The following is a 22,451-nucleotide window of genomic DNA, read 5'->3' as shown; positions in this document are numbered from 1 at the left end:
ATATTAGAACTTGTTAAAGTAGATAAATAAAATTAAAAAGTTTATTTGGAATATTTGAACATAATTTGCTATGAGTATTTTTATTTTAAAACTTGTAAAAATTGTATTAATTATGGTATCCGGATAATAATGGACGAGAAGTTGAAAAGTTAAAATAATTTTGTTTCTTTTAATTTTAAAGATGTTTGACACGTAATTTTTTTTTTTTTTTTAAAATCTCATTAAACCAAACATACCCATTAGATTTTTGAACAGCTGAAAGTAATTCCTGGAACTAAAAAATTAGACGATACGTAAATACTAATGAAATTGTTTATTAAAATTGTTTTAATTAAAATATTTTATAAAATTTTTAAAAATGCGTAAAAAAAGTCGAATAAAAATATTATAAAGTTAAAATATTATTAGAATATAATTTTTTAGTATAATTCTTATTTTGAGATTTAAAAAAGTTAAATTATTTGTTATGTTTTGTTTAAAAATTTTAAAAAATTATAATAAATAGATGAAAAAATTAAAAAGTTAAAATTTAAAATATTTGTATTTATAATATTTGAATATTACGATAAAACAAAATAAGATGGGATTGAAGGATCTCGTTATCTAAATTTTAGTTGAGTAAAAATATAATTTTTTTAATATTTTTTAATTTAAAAAATTAAATTATTTATTATATTTTATATAAAAATTTATAAAGATAGTAATCATCAGATAGTCCGAGCATTAACCGCGATCTCCAACCCCGGGTAAATCTTATTCAGGCGGGACAGTCCCAAAAACTTGCAGAGCACAGTCTCCTTCAAGTTCCAATCTCCATCCATCTGGTTGAGAGCAACTATCGTCCTCTTTGTTTCTATTTCTAAAAGCTCTACATCGTTGAATCTATGAGCAGCAGTCGCCGGACCCGTGCTTAGACGACGAGAGAGGCTGCTGAGCAAGAAATTCTGCCAATGGCGAAAGAAGGAAGCGCGGAGGAGCCGGTGGTGGTTCCGGACTAGTATTTTTTTCCAATCGGAGCTTGTGCATTATACTATTGTTCATTGTGTCTGGTAGATTGTGTCTGGTAGCGTACCGTGCACTGCATTCCATTTTTTGAATCAAATTTCCCATTATATTATTATGTGTACTTATTAGATTCTAAATTATATTTCTCACTAAAACCGTGATTTCACATGGGCTTCTTCAGAATCTGTCCCAAGATTCAGTTGACAACATGGTCCCAAATGCAATTTTGCTTTAGCGATTTCAAGCCGTGCCTTCTGATGCTACGGGACGACGCAAAACTTCTGTCAGCTATGGTACCTGAATTGAATCCGGCGACGCCGTCAGATAAATTTCCTACGTATTTGGTCATCATATCTGTTGATTCTCATTGTTGTGTCTTTTAATTGCTGTAGAGAAAGTCATAATTAATGATTGAAGTTACTCAAAGATTTAAGTATGGATCTAGAAACTGAGATCATACTTCTACGTACACAAACAATCAGAAGTGGTGAATTAATTCCAAAACGTACTAAAATCCAAAACATTTTCGGTTTTGCTTTCAAGTTCTAATGTTCTATTGCAAACTTACAAACTCATCGATTTTGTCGTTCAAGCGTTCTTCTATGGACTGTTACATCCCTTTAATCTGACGTAGATGGCCTGAATTATTTTCAGGGAACACCGCCTGCAAGTAAAGCATCGAATAATTCTGATGCACGGTTGACTGCACTTTGTAAGAAACTTGCTATGTGGTGGTCATGGACTCATGGGTTAGTTGTCACGGCAAGCAGTCTTCCCTGTACTCGATATTATTTTATCCCCTTCGTAAATTAAACAGGATGAGCTAACAATTAGGACTTAAAAAAGGGACTTTTCCCCCCTTTTACTGCAGGAAGCTGAAGGGAAGATTCAACTAATGGCAGCTAAGGGGTATTTAACCATGAACTACTCATTTTTAAGATGACAATGTTTACGTGATACACTCTCAAAAGGGAAGATTCCCCGCGTTTTTGTTCACACCGATGTGATACTTACTCGTTATATGAATGATGCCAGCGCTTTAAAACCAGCAAATCAAATGTAGTGCTATCGCAAAGTTGAGATAGGAGGAGAAGGAAATGGGACTTCCTCTTGGTAAGTTTTGAATGTACTAGGAAAGTAACATAACAGTAGCGAGATGCTTATGCTTTCCAGTTTCAGTTTTCAAGTATTTTTAGACCTGTTTACTCTTTATCGCTCTACATTCGCCTGAAAATCGCACTATATACGAGGAAGTTATCATTGTTGATCGTGACTTCAATTTATAATTCAGAAAGGGGGAAACTACTGCAGAGAGAAGTCACGAAAGGGAGGGTGGTGAACGGGGGAAGAAGGAATGACATTGCCTCTAAAGTCTAATAGAGAGGCCAAGAAAAGGACACCGACTGAAAAGGAAATTCTGCTAAACGAGGAGTTGACTCACGGTTAGTTGCACTGAAAGTGTGATGTGATTTGAGACGTGAGGTATTGACGATGAGGATGAGAACGATGAATGCTGTGACCTGAGATTAACCGCATAAATATTACTCATACTTCCCTCCAACTTCAAAAAATCAGGTTATGATTATTAGTTGCTTCAATTTCTCATCAGCAAATTGTTCAGTTTGCCACAAACATAGTCACAGAACACCATCATAGAGATTTTCGAAGCATTACAAGCCAGATAACATAACCCAAATCCTCAAGTAATTGAGATTCCCATTTCCATTTCCATTTCCAATTCCTCATGCATGCATCAAAGACCAAAAGAAAGAACATTAGAACCGAGTCGCATTTTTATTACCCAGTGATCATAGTTCCGGCCCCTTTATCTGTCATAATCTCCAAGAGCAACGAGTGCGGCACCCTCCCGTCGATGATACTCGCAGTCCTCACACCTTGGGCGAGCGATCGAACGCAGCAATTCACCTTGGGAATCATCCCACCACCGACCTTCCCCTCCTCAATCATTTCCTTCACCCGGCTAATATTTATTACTTTCACCAAGCTAGTCGGATCCTCGCGGTCCCTCAAAATCCCCGGCACGTCGGTCAGAAGGATCAACTTCTCGGCCCCCAATGCCGCGGCCAATTCTCCAGCCACCGTGTCCGCGTTTATGTTGTACGGTTGTCCCGACTCGTCCGCCGCCACCGAAGTCACCACTGGGATGTGGCCACTGTCGACTAGTGGACGCAGGACGTTGGGATCCACGCGGGCCACCTCGCCGACGAATCCCAATTGGGCGGAGTTCGGGCTGGGCCGGGCAGTCAGGAGTTGGCCATCCATGCCTGAGAGACCGACCGCGGTGGCGCCGGCCCTGTTGATCAGGGACACCAAATGTTTGTTGACTTTCCCGACCAACACCATGGAGACGATCTCCATGGTTTCGGAGTCCGTAACCCGAAGACCGTCGCGGAAGACGGCCTCGATGTTGAGGCGCTTGAGCCAGAGGTTGATCTCGGGGCCACCGCCGTGGACCAGGACGGGGCGGAGGCCCACGCAGGCGAGGAGGACGAGGTCGTTGACGACGGAGGCCTGTAGGGCCTGGGACTTCATGGCTGCGCCCCCGTATTTGACCACGATGGTCTTGCCCCGGAATTTCTGGATGAAGGGTAGGGCTTCCGACAGAATGTCGACTCGGAACTGACCTGGGGTGACCGACTCAGCATGGCGGTGCTCTTCGGCCGAGTTTGTGATTGAGAAAGAGCGTGCTTTGGGAGATGGAGAGTGGAGAAATGGGAAGGCCAAGATAGGGTTTTTGGGTTTTGGTGTTGCTATTCGCGTTTTTGAGGAGAACGAGGAAGATGAGCAGTGGTTTATTAGGGATTTTGCCGTCAACATCTTCGCAAGGACGTGAGGGAAGGAGCGACGGCAAATAAGAGGAGGGTTCTCTCTGTGTCTCTCGCTCTTTGGCCAGACAAAGCAAGACTGGAATCTAATACCGATCAGTGGAAAATTAATAGGTCTTTAGAAGTATCATAATCTCTTTTTATATTCCATTCGCATGTATGCTCGTTAGTCGTTTTCCACTTCAGACGCAAAGATTTTTGTGACCCGAAGTATGTTTTTGGTTAATTCTATCTTTGAGTTGTGATATATACCGTCACTAGTACGTATGTTTAACGCAATTCACTGATTTAATTGGTTGGTTCAAATTTTTTTAATATAAAATAATTACTTTAATCAATTGTATAAAATATACGTAAAAATGATTATATATAAATTTTTTGTTAAATTCTTAAGTATAAGAATATATTAATGTTACGTATAGTTATAAAATGTGCGAATGTCGTTCAATCATTTAAAAAAAAATTTATTATTAAAAATTAATGTTTTTAATAGAAATTTTATATTTATTTTTTTAAAAAAATTATACGAAGATTGGGTATTCACTGTAAATATTATTTTTAATAAGGATATAGTACTTTTTTCTTCATCTGTATTCGGTAAAGATATAAGAATATAGTACTCGAAGCTTTATCCCTCAAATCCAGCTTGTCGCACTCGCAGCGGTTTTTGCAAATTTTATTTTCTCAGCGCAGTGGTTTTACAAGTTGCATTTTAAAGGCTAAATTCCTCCTGTCAAATTTTCAAGAAATAGAAAATCATCCTGTCCAATTTATTAAACTCAAACGCCTCCTTGAAGCTTGTCAAAGGCACATATTATATTATATCAATGGGATTGAATTAAGGTGTTCAAATCAATAGAGACAAACTTTTAGATGTTAGATAAAAAAAACTAATTAATGGTAAACTAATATATTAATTTTATTAAAAATATCTATTTTATGTGCCTAAATAATCTATTTTGAAGAAAAACGTTTGTTTTTTAGTAGATTGTATCTTCATATATATATATATATATATATCTATTCAGAATAATGTTACTATAATTCAATTATCATCATAGTTCGAAAAACGAAAGACAAAACCAGGCATACTAAAAACAATGAATATTAAGAAAAAGGAATTTCTTCATATAATACTCATATGTACAAAAATACAAAAGACAAAATGAATTTTAAGAAAAAGGTATTTCATTTTATACAATAATACTTAGATCCTGTTTGAATACATAAACGATTTCATTTCATATTATCTCATCATTACAATTATTTCAAATTTTCACACAAAATATAATAAACAATTCAACTTTTTAAAATTTTAAAATAATAATAATATTAAAAAATAATATTTTAAAAATATTTTATTTAACTTTTATCTAAAATTATTTTATCTAATCTCATTATCCAAATGGGACTTTAATCTCATTTTATCATTGGAATCTATGTATTAATTGGTTTTTAGCTTTGTAAACGCGTCATATTTTTTTATATTGCAACATTTTGTCGATATACAATTTTTGTAATGTTGTTGTTAAAAGACTCGCATTTGGTATATTGTCGCCGTTATTAAAATTCATTTTATATTTAACCAATATAATTATATTATTTCATTAAAAATGTTATTTTAGAATACGTTTAATTAATAAATTCATCTCAATTTATCATTATAATTTTTTCAAATTCTAACATAAAATATAATAAATAATTTAATTTTTTCAAATATCAAAATAATAATAATATTAAAAAATAATATTATAATAATATTTTATTATCTCAACTCAACTCAACTCAACTCAATTCAACTCAACTCAATTACACTTTCAAACGCAGCCTTAATTTTCAAAGTGATGATGAATTCAATTTTTACAATATTATGGATCACAAAAACATGGGGTTATATTTGTACCAAAACATGGGGTTTTGTAGGAAATGATGAAATTTTGAGGGGCGAAAATTGGAATTAGGATTTGGAATCTGTAACGAGCAAATTGCATTTTCGAAGAAACCACGCATGTTTTTGGTAATTACCACCATTCACACGACACTTTACAAAACCCTGACCCCGTGCTTCATAGTTCCTTCTGTATAGCGTCACAAGCAGAGCGACCTAGGAATCTTTCTACTCGTTCAACCATGTCCTCCGCCGAATCTCAATCTCCGTCATCCGGCGCCGTGCCAGAGCAGCCGCCGCCGCCTCACAACCAGCAACAACAAGAAGAAGACGAATCTTCCAAATCTCAGAGCAAGAAAGCCGCCAAGAAGGAAGCCGCCAAGCAGGAGAAGCTCCGCCGCCGCCAGGAAGCCGCATTGGAATCCGCCGCGCAGTCACTCTCCGTCGAGGACGACCCGCTCTCCTCCAACTACGGCGATGTCCCTCTCCCGGAGCTCCAATCGAAGGTTGCCGCCGACGTCCAGGAATGGACCGAGGTCGGTACGCTGACCGAGGCGCTGAGGGACCGGTACGTCCTCGTGCGTGGGCGCGCGCAGGCGATCCGCGCCGTCGGGAAGAACATGGCCTTTCTGGTCGTCAGAGAGAAGGGGTTCACCGTCCAGTGCGTCGTTACGGCGCAGCCTGACTCCGTGAGCCGCCAGATGGTGAAGTACGCCGCCGGGCTGAGCCGCGAGTCGATCGTGGACATCGAAGGGGTAGTCTCCGTGCCCACTGTTCCCATAAAAGGCGCCAGTCAGCAGGTTAGCGGTATACTGTTTTTCATTCAAAACGAACGAGGAATATAGCATTCATACGCATGCACATTTTTTTTATAGGTAGCATACACTTGCACAAAATTTGCACATCTATTCACTCAAAATTTTCAGATATACGAAGTTGATTATGTGAAGCACAGAAGAAATGGGTTCGTGTTTGATTCTTAAGCTGCGGTTGGCCATATGTGGATAAATTAGCAAACTTGAACTGATGGCGATCAATGGCCTTAAGTTGGTTTGCATTTATGATGTATAAATTGGTCGAAGTAGGTAGAATGCAGATCGTCTGTGAAATAGATTGAAGGAAGTTTTCCATTTAAGTAGTTAGGACTGAGGTGGTTTCACAAATATTTTTAATATATATTTTTTTATTATATTGATGGATAAGAGTTTTATATATCCCTGAAGGTTGAAGTTCAAGTGCGGAAAATATTTTGTGTTAACAAGGCTATGCCAACCTTACCCATCAATATTGAAGATGCTGCTCGCAGTGAAACTGAAATTGAAAAGGCTTTGCAGGTACACTTACAGATAATGCGCCCTCTCTCTCCCTCTCTCTCTCTCTCCTGTGCATTTCAACTATTTTTTTTGTACTGAGCTTTACTGAAAGCTATTTTCCTTGACTATTAAAACTTATTGGCCATTTCTATGTATAAGTTTTTACAAGTGAGAAATTTTGCAAAAGGCACAACACAAGTACTTCTACGTATAATTTGTTAATTGATTACGTGATGGATGCAGGCTGGAGAACAACTCGTTCGGGTTAACCAGGATACTCGTTTGAACTACAGAGTTCTTGACATGCGAACACCTGCCAATCAAGGAATTTTTCGCATTCAGTGCCAAGTTGGAAATGCAAGTTCCTGCCCTTTCTCGATCACGTTCTTTAAAAAAAAAAAAAATCAGCCAGTCATACTTGATGGATTTTTTGTCACAACATTATGCGGCATGCTAAGCATGATAGGCAATGCTATTTCTTGTGGCAAAGTTTTCCACAACTTGCTTGACGCATAATTCTAGTTTCCCCCGATAATTTTTCCTACTCTGTGTGTGTGTGTGTGATTACAAGTTGCCATTGGCTGGAAAATAAGGGAAGGAGGAAAGGCATGAGAGAATCAGTTGGTTTGTGAATGAAAGAAGATTATTCTTGTCTCAGATTCCCTCCAGTCCCAACAGAAATTAATGGCAGATTGTGAGTTGTATTTTGTCTCATATTTTTTATTGACTTACAGTAACTTTCTCAAGAAAGATTAGTTAATAAATGATTTTTTTGAAAGATTAAGTAGTAATTGATGATGCTATAAATCACTCGAATTGGGGAAGTTGTTGATGATTACTTTATTGGGGTGTCAGGCCTCCAAAGGGCAAGCCTTATTTTGTAGCTCTATGTCTACCCATGCTCCTTTGTGTAGTTAAGCTTTTTTTAGGTTTTGTTACTTTCTTCTTTGTTTAGTATGGGAAAATTAAGTACCAAGAAAGGGTATTGAAACCTTCAGTTTATGCCACTAGAAACAAACCAAGACTTTTGCTTTTTTAAAAGAGCTTGGTGAGTATATATATTCTATCCAAATTCCGTGTGTGCTTTAGAAGACTGTGCTATATTTGACCTACTTATCATCCCCCTCCTTTCTCTCCCTGAAGTTTTGGCAAATTTGATCGCTGGTTTTCATTTTTATGAGAATATTCCTAAGCTGAAAAATGCTTAGTTACAATACCGTGCAGGTATTTAGACAATTCTTATTATCTGAAGACTTTGTTGAAATCCACACTCCAAAATTAATTGCTGGCTCAAGTGAAGGTGGTGCTTCTGTCTTTAAATTGGACTATAAAGGGCAACCTGCATGCCTGGCTCAATCACCTCAGCTTCACAAGCAAATGGCAATTTGTGGTGATTTTGGACGTGTTTTTGAGATTGGTCCAGTTTTCAGAGCAGAGGATTCATATACTCATCGGCATCTATGCGAGTTTACAGGTCTTGATGTTGAAATGGAGATTAAGAAGCACTATTTTGAGGTAGAATTGAATTTTGAGTTTGTTTCTAATCAGCATCTAAGTGTAGTGATGCCCTGTAATTTTCTGTGCAGGTTATGGATATTGTGGACCACTTATTTATTACTATGTTTGACACATTGAACAAGAAATGCGCGAAGGAGCTTGAAGCTGTGGGGAGACAATATCCATTTGAGCCTTTGAAGGTCATCATTCATTATTAGTTTTGAATAGTTGGAATACCCTGATTTTAACATTTTGTGTGCTATTGAAGTCTTAACTCTTGTCTCTATCTTGAATCTGGTTGTTAACGTTTACATTGCAGTACCTGCGAAGTACTCTGCGGCTTACTTTTGAAGAAGGCATCCAGATGCTTAAGGTGATGATTTTTTTTTTTATAGCGTTGTGTCACCTCTATGTAGAAACTAATAAGATGATTAAGGCATCCGTGACCTTTAAACAATAATGAAATCATTGAATTGGGGTTAATGTGCATCTGCCTCGGTGTTTCGTTGATGTGTAGGAGTCCAGGGTTTGTAACAGTTGGGGGAAATCCCCACTGGATCTACTGTTACTTACATGTTTGAACATTTTGATCGATAAATTAGACATGAATTCTCTCATTAGACTAGAGTTAAACCCTTATTTCCATGTGTTTTCCGTAAGTTTATCCTCCTATATACAGTAGCAAATAACATGGTGTTTAGCAGTTTCACAAACAATTATGTTAACGGTACCTTCTCGGTGCAGAAATTAATAGGATTTGCAGATTCTCTTAAGTCCATATCCATGGTTCTTCTTTTAAACAATATACGAGAAGAAGTGGCAACTTTATGGCATGTCTTATTAAACCATCTTTTTGGCTGGTGAGTCAACAATCTGACCCTTGGAGTCACATGGTGCTCTTGAGTGGTAGTTCTCTGATGCGGTTAATGTTTTCCCCACCTCAACTCTTAGGACTCGAAGAATGGGGGGCCATGGAGGACTTATGGCTTAAAATGCTGTTCTTTCTTATGGGTTTTTTTTTTTGGCCGTAAATTTTCCTGTTTAATTAGAAATTTCAAAACATGAAAGCAAAAGGTGGGAAGGAGTGACAGAAAAACAGTTATAGTATCTTCTGCTTCCAGTAATTAGAAACTTGTGATGCTTATGCTTAATAACTCTAGTGCATGGCTTGCTTCTAGTTGAAAGTTCCTGGCTTGTATGATTTTTTAATAAACAAAAAAGGCAATGCTGATTGCCGAACTTTGTCTTGTCTATACAGGAGGCTGGAGTAGAAGTTGATCCTCTTGGCGACCTAAATACTGAGGCAGAAAGAAAGTTGGGACAGCTTGTTTTGGAGAAGTAATCGTTCTTGAATTTCCATCCTGCCCCTACTGTTTATGTTGTTCTTTTGTTGTCTTTCTTAAATAAAATGTAGCTCTGTAAGTTACAAGCAGATTTTGTTTATGATTATAGGTATGGCACTGAGTTCTACATCCTTCATCGTTACCCTTTGGCTGTTAGGCCCTTCTATACGATGCCTTGCTTTGATAATCCAACTTACAGTAACTCATTTGATGTCTTCATTCGAGGTAAATTATCTACTATTAGATCAGAACTATTTGCACCTCTATTTTAAACTTTTTGCTGCTTTGTTTTTAGTACTTTGTGCTTTGTTTTTCGTACTTTGTGCTATTGATGGTATGTCATATTATTTGACTTATATAGCATGGATACTCTGTGTGTGGGCGCACGTGTGTAGCAGCAGTTTGGTAACCTTTCAATCTCACCGCACCAGTTTGGTAGCAGCAGTTTTGAACATTGGGCATGCTTAGACTCTTACCGCACCTTGCTCTTATCTTAGAGATGAGGACATAATGATGCGTGTAACAGAAATTAGAATAACCCTTCTAGTAGTTGGTTCAGATCTGAACCTAAGACATACCATAGCCCACTGCACACTCCAAAAAAACCTTTCAATGGATCATGAGTTTAACTAAAACACTTCTTAGTAAATTGTGTTATAAAGTCGTATACTTTTGGGTGAAACAATGTTAATTGGGATGTGGTTAAGAAATAGTTAAAAGTGGAATGCCTCAATTTGAAATTTTGTACATCAGATGTTGTGGAGGAAGCTTGAAGAGAGCAATTTCAATGGTGGAGCCTCAATTTAGGATTTGCTTTGCCGCAATTAGGCCTCTTTCTATAAAAGGATTCATATTCTTTCATGTTAAATTAGAGCAAGACGAGTAGGAAAGCAAAATTCGCAATTGCCAAAGTAGCAGCTGCTATCATTTACTCATCTCAATTAATTTTCTTCTTTCTTTTGTTTCATTATATCAATTTACTTTTTTTCCTTGTCCCCTAGGTGAGGAAATAATTTCAGGAGCTCAGCGTGTACATGTACCTGAATTCTTAGTGGAACGTGCACAGGCATGTGGAATTGATGTTAAGACAATATCGACATATATTGATTCTTTTAGGTAATATTCTGCTTCTCATTGATCTTTAGTTTTCCATAATTGCTGGTTTAGTTAACGCAGTCACTTTCCATTGGTGTCCATTCTAATAAAATCAGCTACTTTATACGTATAAAAACCATACAGAATTCTGTGTAGCTCCCAGAATTCTTCTGCTCTATGTGCATATGAAAGGGGCAAGACCAGATAAAATATTTTGACCTGTAATAGGGCCGCGTACTTAATTTGCTTCTCGAGTTTGTTAATTCAGAAGCTTTTTTTCCTCCATAAGGTGTTTGTGGGAATATTCTGCTTAATATTTTGGAAACGAAGTGTTCGGACTGACTGAAATATGATAATGTTGGTCTTTACAGATATGGTGCACCTCCACATGGTGGGTTTGGAGTAGGGTTGGAACGCGTGGTGATGCTTTTCTGTGGTTTGAATAACATCCGGAAAACTTCTCTTTTCCCTCGTGACCCACTTAGGATCGCTCCGTAATAGTCTGTTGCAGCTGTGGTGGACACCCTGAATTTATAACATGTGATGAATGGCCAATTTATACGACTCATACATATTGCCTTTCTTTATTTGCATCTTTTTGTAACAATTAAGTGTTTGTAATCGGTCAGTACATTCAGAAACATGTTGCATTTTTATTGGAGAATTTCGATCGAATTTTTGCAACGATCATTTTTTAAAATAATAATTAAACAAATTGGACTGACGGTGATGGTAGGCTACTTTAAACGAGAGAGAGAGAGAGAGAGTACAATTCCTGGAGAACTGTTTCGGATGGTTTCCTCCTTTGCGTGAATCTCACGAGGCTGTAAAAATAATTTAGAGAACTGGAAAATCGACCTGGTTGGCTCGCTTTGATTTTAGACCAGTTTGGTTTGGGATGGATCCGTTATTCCATTTTAAAAATCGGTTATAATCGGTCCGGTTTCGATTTTATATTTTCAATTGATTCACATTTACATATTTTAAATTAATTTTAAATATTATATATAATATTTTTTATAAATAATAATTATATATGAAACAATGTTATATTATAATTTTTAACATAAAATTTTAATATTAAAAATGAACATTTATTAGATTTATATATAAATATATATTAATTACATTTTATGGGTTAATAAATTTTCTAACAAATTCATTTTGATAAATATATTAGTAAGACTAATATACATTATCATATTAATTACTATATTATCATAACATATAATAATAGTACTATACCAATAGTATTATTATATACTAATAGTATTAGTGTATTACTAATATTTATATATATTAATATATATATATATATAAGTATAAGAAATTAGAGATTTAATATATATTAAAAACTAAAAAATCGGACCGAAATTGATAAAATCGGGAGTATTGGTTTAGGAGGGCAATCAGTACAGTATCGGTTCTTAAAAATACAAAACCGGTGTATACTAATTTGGTATAAAATATTATCCAAATCCGGACCCGTTACATCCCTACTCACTGTATTATAATTTATTAATCCTCTCGGCTATTATTTTCCTTTCTCACTCGGAGTATCTGATATCTTGAATCGTAGCAGGTAGAACAAGGATGTCACTTCGGCAACAAAGCTATTTACAAATGACTTTCTGGTCTCTGTACATTTCCAATCTCACAATGTCACGCTATCAACTAAACCATGGATTCCATCCTCCAACTTCTAACAGCATAATTACATTATCCGGGCTACAATGAAAACCAATATGATAATTATGTAACATTTAATAACCAAAACCATTACCCACAAAATCATCCTCATCATCACTACTGAAAGATTCAAGCAATTCACTATCCTCATCATCCTCATCACCCTCTGTCACAATCTCTAGTAATCCTGTTCCACCCTCCAGCATGAAATCCCCATCATCATCATCATCGTCGTCGTCAATCAGTTCGCTAACACTATCATCGTTACTCAAGTCATCTGCATCACTTTCACCATCCCCATCGAGATCTGGGCCTAGAATAGGGTCTACATCAGCATCATCATCATCCTCATCTTCCTCCTCACTCTCAGCATCATCAGGATCTGAATCATCATCCGTTGGCCTTCTGCGACCAATTTCATAAACTCTTCCTGAAGAGTACATCTCTTCTTGATCATCCATTGTAATCAACCCTACAAAGGAATCTGTTGACTCTGTTGCGAAGTCAAGGACACAACGATCTACAGGTATAGTGGCAATGTCAGAGTAGTTGACTGCATCCACCGTGCGAAAAGCAGCAAAGAGAGGATGCTTGACTCGACGTGTGTGAACAGCAGACATTACATCCTCAAGATTTCTCCGAAGGATTGCATAAATCACATCACCGCGTGCATTAAAAGTTACTGTCATTTGATCCAATGAAGGTACACTACGGAGGAGCCTAAACTTCCGGAGATCCCAGACCTCTGAGTTTATAATTACCTGTAAAAAAGAAAATTCTCTATATAAAAGCAGTAATGGGGAAGACAGGAGGGGGGAATTTTAAACTACAAGCTTTTGAACAGAAGTTTATGCAGTCATGTATAACAACAGCAGGAAGTGGTCGATGCCAGTTTTGAATTCTGGAAGTTCTTCTGAAGGGGAAATGGTAATTAATTAGCTTCACGACAACTTCTATTTTTAAAAAAAAAAAAAAATTTTAGTTTCAAGGCACTAACAAAATCCCATCAAGCCTCTGCCTTATTCACCCAACCTCTACTGATCCTGTCTGAAACTTGACATACGTAACTTAAATACCCAAACAAAGTAATCATAACTGACAAAGAAAAACCAAGTGTTGAAATTTGGTGCTTAAAACGCTTTCTACTAAAAGCCTACTGTTCAAACAGAAATGACAGGGTATTGATCACTTCCATTTTTCTAGATAATTTGTATTTGTTTATTTGTTTGTTTGTTTATTTTCTTTTTCATGTTTTGAACATAGGATGAAGTACATAAAAGGAAGAGAAGAAAATTTAGCTTTAGTGATGCAAGTTCAACAGGTGGCAACAAATGATAATCATACGAGACATGCACTATAACTGTTGTAGTAGGGACAGGGTGCTGCTGCTTCTGCATACCTCATTCCCAGCTGGATGAAAGCCACCACCTCCATAATCTGTAAACTGATCAAAGCGATGAACAGGGCCAGAAACCCGCCGATCCCACAATACCCCATTCCATAGCAACATAGCATCTGAAGGGCTGAAGTGTATGAGAGAATAAACATGCCCCCGACCTGTAGAACTTGCAGATGTGTCTGACAGCTTTGATTCCAGCTGGCAGGTTTGGATATTGTAGAGGAGAATTTCTCGTGGTGCAGGCTCTACTGTCAGGGCTGCAAAAATGCTACCAGAATTGCTAAACCTTGCAGCCTTACACCCTTCAAATGGATGCATTGGTCCACCTGAGATTGAAGTTGCGTCCCACAACCTTACATCCTGGGAGCTCGATGAAAGCACCAGCTGCGTCTCACCAGAAATATATGATTCAACAGATGTCAAAGGAGACTGGTGGCTTGTGCAGCTCTCCAGCACATTGTTGCTGTTGGAATCAAAAATTTTGAGCTCTCCAGAGTGGCTGCCAACTGCAAGACGAGAGGAGTCCCCAAGAAAATCAATGCATGTCAAAAGTGCCCCAGCATCATCCCGACAAGTTCTCCAAGGTCTGAATCTGCTGTAAACAAACTGGCGATCCCTGCGATTTCCATGTACCCCACCATATATACTTTTGAACTCACGTGTACCAAGTCTGCCTGTTACATTTGATGGGGCATCAAGACTTCGTTTAGGTTCAGGACAAACATGTGGATGCAAGAGAGAGAGTGGCGGAAGAGTGGTTATAGGGGCCGGGCATTGGCGATGCTGGTGCTTCAGATATTGAACAACAATAGAGTCTAGAGTTAACTGCTCTGTGCTGCTGGGCTGAGGATCATTTAAAATCCCAAGTTGTGAGGATGGTGTCGCCTGACCCATATGGGTGTTGCCATGTTGGTTATCATCCATATAACCTGCCAAGCCACCAATTGGCATTGATTGCCAATGCTGATCTCTTACAATAGAACTTGGGGTAGACAGTCCTATATTATCAGTTAGCAGGTTGCTTTTACGGCCACTACTGGGTGTTGGACAAACTGGAGACCGGAGTCCTTGCTCACCCGCGTTAAGTCGCTTTCCGGGGGATGAAACCAACCCCACATCCTTCAACTCTGATAATTTTCGCTTCATCGGCAATACAATTGGAGTCTTACATTGAGATTCTGTATCAAAATTAGGTTTTGGCAAGGACTCTGATGAATTTTCTGATGCAATTGCAGGTACAGAAGGTTGCTTTGATGTACTGAAGATTCTCCTGACAGATACCGATTGGCAATCATGGGATTGCAACTGATTTCTTGAGTGTATACCAAAAATTGGTGAGAAAGCCAGTGGATTTTTCTTTGAAGAAGATACAGTTGAATCGCACTTCAGGCTCATATCCTCATTCTGTGCAGTGAGTTTAGATTTTTCAGTGAGAAATCCACAAGTGGCTCGACCAGAGGGCCAATGGAGCTGTGTAGAGGGGACTTCTGGTGCAGAGGTTTGGTGCACAAGAGATGATGGAGCAGCCAAGAACAGCAAAGGAGTCAACTGAGCCTCTTTTAATAGCGTAGCAGCAGTTGCACCCAAACCAGACGCCTGTAGGTGTTCATGGATTAGAAGTAAAAGCTCCCTGGGATTTTCATATACATAGACAACAAGAAGAAAGAGCCAAAAGGTGAGAAGAAAAGGAATTACTAGAAAGAAGTGGGTGGTGAATATATACAATAGCACTAAACAAGAAATTAACAAGTACCTGGAATGGTAAGTAATCGGAGTAGCAGCAGCTATAGCTGCTCTTTCTATGCGCCTCAAAGTAGGGGTAGCAGCATCAGTAGCTGCTAACGTACTTGCACGCCCTGAATTTGTCACAATCTGCATATAAATGGTGCAAGCATATATTTCAGTTACTTATGCGATGAGAGAGGGGGGATTATTCAACAATGTTGAATAACATTTTTACTTACGAGAGGGGGGATTATAATTGTTAAATAACATTTTTGCTTATAAGGAAACCCGACTTGAACTCCAGACCTCTAAGCTACCTCTATTTTTTTTTTTTTTTTTTTTTGGGGGGGGGGGGGGGGGGGGGGGGGGGGTGGGAGACTTACTGCAATCAGTTCAATTGCTGCCTGGGAAAGTTCAGCTTGCCACCTGCCTTGCTCAGTTCCACCTGTCTGGCCTCCTGAATCTCGAATTAGTTCTGATAGCTTTTTTCCAACCTAGAATGTCAAGTTGCACTTAGTAGCACCGACGGTTTTAGTTAACATATCCAGCCAGTTATGACTTAACATCAGAATCACAGCAACCTATTTGAATGCACAAAGCATAACATTTTTTAATTACCAAAAGAATTTGGATGTCTTCTTTTTAAAATCCTCAAATGGATTTTTTTCCTCGCCTTGAAGATTCTGGTAACTCTACTCCCATATTCCTTCTTTTGCAACTAGAACTAAATGTTGAGGAAAACACGGGGTATATTGATAAAGTGGGAAGACAATGTGTTGTGCAAATGGCAGTAGTATGTTGTCTCTTTAGAGGACCACCAATAAGATTGGTTTTCTTTTTTTTTTTTCTTTTTTTTTTTTTTTTGATGAGTAATAATTTTATTCAAAGAAATAGGCATAAGCCCAAGTACACAGGACGTATATAAAAGAAACACCAATGAACCCATCTCTGAGAAAAGTGAATCATGACTATGAGAAGACCTCTGAGGAACATCTAATAATGGAGCAGTATACAACTGGGTATGAAGTATGAGCTGAAGCAGCTTAGGATGGGTTTAATTGGTTGGGGCGGGACTTGATACTTATGCTAAAAAGATGTAAACTAATATTTCATTTCACCTAAAACTATTAAATTAATTAGATGAAACGATCATTTACCTGAAGCTTTGTCAATATATGTGCAATTGTATCATCTCTGGCTAGACCAAGCAGAACACGGCAAGCTAGAGCGCGAAGACAATCAAGGGCAGCAGGAGGTGAATATACACGTGGCTGGAGGAGATGAAGTAGGACCTTTATACCATTGTTTGCACGTACAGCCTCTCTTGCTTGACGATATCCTAGTTCCAATTGGGTAGCAAGGCCAGCACAACCTGCACCAGCACCTAAAGATATTCTACGATCTCCAACCAGTCCTGAAGTAGCTGTGGGAACAGGAGTTTGTGAAGTGCTACTGATGTACTGGGTACCAACTCCTGTGGCATTTCCCCTATCTACCACACTAGATTCCCCATTCCGCTCCCTTGGATCACTCTGGCTAGACATGTTAACAGCTCGATCAGAGACATTACGTTCTGTGTTTCTGTCTCTATTCTCCATCCCAGAACCATATGAGGTTGGAGCAGAAACAGAATGCAGACCTTGTGCAAGTATAGGTGGTTTATTGCTGATTGCAGGTGGAGGACAAACAAGATTTACTAACACATTTAGTGCTGGTTGGATGATCTGCAAAGGCATCAGCAAACAATTAGAGAATATGATACAATGCTGAATGAAAAGACAAGCATGATACTTTTTTTGATAATTAAAAAAAAGACAAGCATGATACTTTTTTTGATAATTAAAAGACAAGCATGATACTAGTCTCAGAATCTGCATCCAGCATCAAGAAATGTTACAGGAGAATAATAAAATAGGAGAATACGTCTCACCTCTGGGTCCACATAACTACTAGCACTATTTGCTGCATCCAAAATGACTGCTATACCAACACGATTATTGCTTAATGTGGCATTTACAATCATCTTGCGGCTGTTGGGTACTAATGTAACAATATGCAGCACACCCAATGCATATTGAAGCAAATCGTGCAAATAGCGCTCAACAGGGAGGGCCTGCATACAACCAAAATCAGATATAACAGAACACAAGAAGTGAAAAAGAAAGAAAAGATGGGATATCGAATACCTGACACAATTCCAACAAGGTAAAGTGTCCATTAAAGCTCAAGAACTTCTCAACTGCAGGCCAACGAGTTCTTACAAATGCAGGACCCAGCTTTCGATCCTTTTGTAACTGCAGAAACACAGCATCCATAGCTTCATTACTGATATCAAGTGGCTTGTAGGCTGCCCTTACACTTGGAGTATTCCGCGCCGTACTTCGATTGTTTTTATTAGGACGGATCGAATCCACCAGCAGAAGAAGGTGAGCTCTAAAATATTGCCGTAAAGCAACACAGGTATGATAAGCTATCTGCTTCTCTGATGATGTCAGAACTTCGGCAGGTGAACGATCATTTCGAAATGATCCTGAACTGGACAAACTTAACGCCCCAGTATTTACTCCAGACCTAACTAACGCAGCATCATTTAGAAGCCCAAGTAATTTTTGTAAACAGTCCTGAGCATCAAAGGCATCAAGAACTGCTCGGAAAACAAATGCAGCAGCAAAAAACAAGGCAGCATTTTTTCTAGCTTGGTCCTGAGGGCACTCAAGAAGTTGGATAGCTAACTCAACCACCTGGTGTACAACATCTGAGGGAAGAGCGCACACACGTTCCATTATTCCCTGAAAGGAATTCTTAAAAAGTAAGAACCCAATGGACTGACTAGATAAAGGTGATTCTAATGGGAAAATACTAGTAAAAAAAGGTTTCAAACAATTAGACATTACAAGCAATTACCTGGAGAGAACCAATAGTAAACAGGCAGGAAGAAAGACCAAAAAAGGTTTGAGCAACTCTAGGGACAGCAACCAGTTTCTGCATGCCACCCCGATCCACAAATAATGCAGCAAATTTTCGGTGAGCTGCCAACGCGCAGATTAGCTTCATTACATCAGGCAAAAGAATTGCAGCCTTTGATTCCTCCTTGTTTCTGGAACTCCGTTGCAACAATGCAAGGCAGACATCAACACCCTTCTCATGAAGTACAGGCCCAAGAACTTCAACATATTCTCCAAGTATCTCAAGGCATTGAATACAGTATTTTTCCCTCAGCTGTGCAAGAGATTCAGAGTCCAGGATGAAATATTCTTCCACATCCTCACTGATTTCTGTCTCTGTGTAATTTAGATTCAGCGAATTATCATTGATGCTACTAGAGCTCCTGAAACCAACGTATGGAAGTGTTATTAATCTGTTAGTCAAATTAACAAAACTAGGACATTAGCAATTTCAAGCTGTACATTGTGATTCAATCTCTTTATTATATTCTTAAACATCAAATTACCTACCTTGAAACCTCGATTGAATTAGCAGCATCAATAACAGTGGATGCAGTTCTGGAAGCAGCCAAGACTGCAGCTTCTTCATCTTTGGTAGCTTTAAATTCCTTAACACATAGAGCAGCAAACCATTAAGTAAAAGAATTCACATAATCTATGCTATGTGAGATAAAAAGAGCAAGCAATACTGCACACCTCGAAAGCCGCACTTTTGACAACTTCAGCAGCAGCATCACCTGCTGCTTTGATAGCTTCTGCAGGTGCATTGGCTGTTCTTGCTTCATCTTCGGCAGCCCTAACTGCTTTCTTTACTAGATCGGAGATATCTTTATTTCCAACTCTGCATTCCTGGAAGCAGTCATCGTTATCGTCCCTTTCGACAACCAAAGCATCAGAAGTAATCCTGCCAAAAGTCTTTCTAGCATCTAGTAATTTTTTCACATCTGAATGCCTTGAGACGCTCCTCTCTCTTGTACTCCGCCCCTGTCCCAATCGACTACCAGATCCTGGTGAGGTTAAAGCCTGTTCATTCTCAGGGCCACCTTCATTGAACCTTCCCTTGCATCTTGATCTTGCCAATCCACGATTTGCTCTGCGCCTCGAAGAGTCATCTCTACCGTTCTCATCAAAATCTTCCAATTTTGCCTTCCCATCACGTAATTCTCGACTATGCCTCCTATTATCGCCATCAGCATCTATCTCATAGGCATCAACCCTTTCATCCATTGCATCAGGTCTTTCTCCATCATTTATCCTGCATTCTTCTCCATGTCCTTGCAGAACAATGTCTCTATCCTGATCCCTTTCAAGACTTTGGTCATCTAAGGATCTCTCATCCGCTATCCTCGAACCATCTAAATAAGTTGTTTCCGGAGCCTGCCGAACCCTAACCTTGCCTTCGTCCCTACCTCTTATGCAAGTAGCACCGGATGCAATCTTACCATTTGTTAAATGAGCAGCATCTTTCTGGCTTGTACTCATCTCTCCAAGGACACGCACCCGAAGATAGCGCATAAGCTTGGCAGACAATCCAGATGTCAATACATCTTCGACTACATGACCACCACTGGAACCAACCCAAATGGTTAAGATGTAATATAATATTATGTTATGTCATATCATATCATATTATAGTACATTATTCAAAATGATGCAAACTGGAAAATAAGCACAAACTATATTTACTCCTGGAGCATACCTAGACAAACAAACGGCAAGAATTCCGGTGGAATAAGTCTTCAACATTTCATAATCAGATACCTCCTTGCCCTTGCAGTTGTGGTCTTCACGGGGAAATCTTGCAGTGTCATCAATCACCCAATTTTTTATGTTCTCTAAGACGGCTTCTTCAAAAACATGAGGATACTGCAAAACAGATCATCAAATTTATAATAAACCATGAAATTAAGGAATAAGAAAATCAATCTAACAGGTGTAATAAAACAATAATCTTACAGTCCAAGTCAGTGAGCAGCTTAAAAGAAGCCTTGCAGCAGCTGCCTGGATGGAGGGTGGGTATCTTGTTTCTGATAAAAACTTTGAAGATATCAATTCAAAGAAATCATCATTTTCCTGAGAATAAGAGGTAGAAAAAAATTATGATAAAGAACTTTATTTAAGTACTCTAAATGAAGTAGGTGTTCTGGATGATGTTGCTAAGGTGCACTGTCCAGGGGAAGAGGTGTTGTGGAAGAGAACGGCGGAAAAAAAAACAAAAATAACAACAGAAAAAAAAAACGACAAGGCAGGTTCACACAGGCCAAATTTAAATACCCGGACTAGGTTCCCAAGCCGTCCAACGTTATGTGAAGCACGACCGTTAGTGGATGAATGACCATTCTCTTCCATGTATCTGCATTCGAAACAGACATATACGTAAAGATTCAAGAAAAAGGTTCGAGACTTATCAAGAACCGAGCAAAGATGAGGGAATAGGAGGAAGTACCAACGGCGAGCGCCAATTCACCATCAATGATAGTCAGAATTGTTTCCTTTTTTTTTTTCTTTTAATACACAGCACATAAGAAGTTACATGTTAAAATATAAATGAATTGCTCCGTCAACATCCCTCAACCAACTAAAAAAACACGCGCAAACACGTAAAGTCACGTCGATACCCACACATTTGGCAAGGAACTATTAGGACTATACCTCCGGAACCCACTAATGGGACATGCTAAAAACGAAATTAACATTTGAATGATCCAAAGCGCATAAACGGGGCTATAAAAATGTTATGCTTGCGCGCACGCACACAAACACACGCAAGCCGAAAAAAACCCACGCCTATTGTTTGACTCCTCGTAATTTAATCAAAAACCTGTTAAAGTAGGCTAAACAAAACCAACTAAAGAGGCAAAAAGAAATGGGAGGGCGCATACTGGGATTCTTGTGTTTCAAGAAGGGAGGCGAGGGCATGAAGGACGAAGGAGCTAGGTTTTTCAGGCGAAAAAGTGATCTTCTCCATCAGCTTCTGAGCCTTCGCGATCAACTCATCATCTTCGTTCCTTGCTTCCTCTTCTACGTCTTCTTCTCCTTGAGACTCAGGCTGAGATTCTGCGGTAGGAGCCCGAGCTTCTGCTTGCGGTTGGTCCGCTTGGTCGTCCACGGTCGCCTCCATAGATTATCAGATAAAGGTGCTTGCTATATGATATGTGGGTGTGTGTGTGTCTATAAACGAAGAAATGGAAATAGTAATGAAAGGAATTTGGATGGATGCCAATTTCGAATGAAATTTAGTTTGGAAAATTATCTTTATTTTCGCATGCGGTAGTACTTGGCTATGAAGTTGAGAGTTGCAGAGCTGAAAGAGAACCAAAAAGCGAAGAAAATGAAGGGTAAGTGCGTTTCGTCAATTTATAGTGGGAGGAGAGAGAGGGAGCGCGAGAAAATGGATCAGAATGTTCCGGATAGAAGGAGACCCGACTCGGTTCTATGTAACCCTAGCCTAGCCTGTTTAGTTTCGACTCTCCGAGCCCGTTCCAGTAATAAGTACCGGATCCAATTTTATGCGTCGCCCCGAGCTCCAGTGTTAATAATATTAATAATTGAAGAGAACAACGTGAAGTTTGATAATTTGACTATTTGAGTTGTAAAGCCTAAAATAATGTACGTTATATAGTATTCTTTCGAGAGAGGTTAGGCCTGGGTTACGCAGTTAAGTAGTATGAGTAATGTTACTCATCATCTTAATTTTTATTATTTT

General features: G+C 38.6%; 3 protein-coding genes across 4 annotated transcripts; 1 reads left to right on the top strand and 2 right to left on the bottom strand.

The window, feature by feature from the left end:
• Positions 1–2,567: 2,567 nt before the first annotated feature.
• LOC121261277 (acetylglutamate kinase) lies at positions 2,568–4,044 on the bottom strand. Its single transcript, XM_041163571.1, has one exon. The coding sequence runs from the start codon at positions 3,841–3,843 to the stop codon at positions 2,803–2,805; it is 1,041 nt and encodes a 346-aa protein (XP_041019505.1). The 5' UTR covers positions 3,844–4,044; the 3' UTR covers positions 2,568–2,802.
• Positions 4,045–5,917: 1,873 nt separating this feature from the next.
• On the top strand, positions 5,918–11,671 carry LOC121261276 (aspartate--tRNA ligase 2, cytoplasmic). Its single transcript, XM_041163570.1, has 11 exons — positions 5,918–6,539; positions 6,963–7,073; positions 7,296–7,409; positions 8,277–8,567; positions 8,639–8,749; positions 8,869–8,922; positions 9,808–9,887; positions 10,002–10,117; positions 10,894–11,008; positions 11,359–11,520; positions 11,557–11,671. The coding sequence occupies exons 1-10, from the start codon at positions 5,982–5,984 to the stop codon at positions 11,483–11,485; spliced, it is 1,677 nt and encodes a 558-aa protein (XP_041019504.1). The 5' UTR covers positions 5,918–5,981; the 3' UTR covers positions 11,486–11,520; positions 11,557–11,671.
• Positions 11,672–12,587: 916 nt separating this feature from the next.
• Positions 12,588–22,119, bottom strand: LOC121261275 (DDB1- and CUL4-associated factor homolog 1). 2 transcript variants are annotated; one of them, XM_041163567.1, is made up of 14 exons: positions 21,628–22,119; positions 21,020–21,098; positions 20,702–20,818; positions 20,445–20,611; positions 19,442–20,312; positions 19,256–19,353; positions 18,705–19,128; positions 17,987–18,589; positions 17,731–17,913; positions 16,958–17,524; positions 16,184–16,294; positions 15,829–15,947; positions 14,076–15,705; positions 12,588–13,437 (listed from the first exon to the last, which is right to left on the bottom strand). In XM_041163567.1, exons 1-14 carry the CDS (start codon positions 21,864–21,866, stop codon positions 12,751–12,753), a joined length of 5,895 nt encoding a protein of 1,964 aa, XP_041019501.1. In that variant the 5' UTR covers positions 21,867–22,119; the 3' UTR covers positions 12,588–12,750. The 2 variants fall into 2 exon arrangements, with proteins under 2 accessions (XP_041019501.1, XP_041019502.1); XM_041163568.1 differs by lacking the exon at positions 21,628–22,119 and adding an exon at positions 21,192–21,546.
• Between the last annotated feature and the right edge of the window lie 332 nt (positions 22,120–22,451).

Source organism: Juglans microcarpa x Juglans regia, chromosome 4D (genome assembly GCF_004785595.1).
Source record: "Juglans microcarpa x Juglans regia isolate MS1-56 chromosome 4D, Jm3101_v1.0, whole genome shotgun sequence".
Taxonomy (NCBI): domain Eukaryota; kingdom Viridiplantae; phylum Streptophyta; class Magnoliopsida; order Fagales; family Juglandaceae; genus Juglans; species Juglans microcarpa x Juglans regia.
The sequence above is the reverse complement of the archived record's forward strand: the minus strand, read 5'-3'. Positions and strand labels throughout refer to the sequence as shown.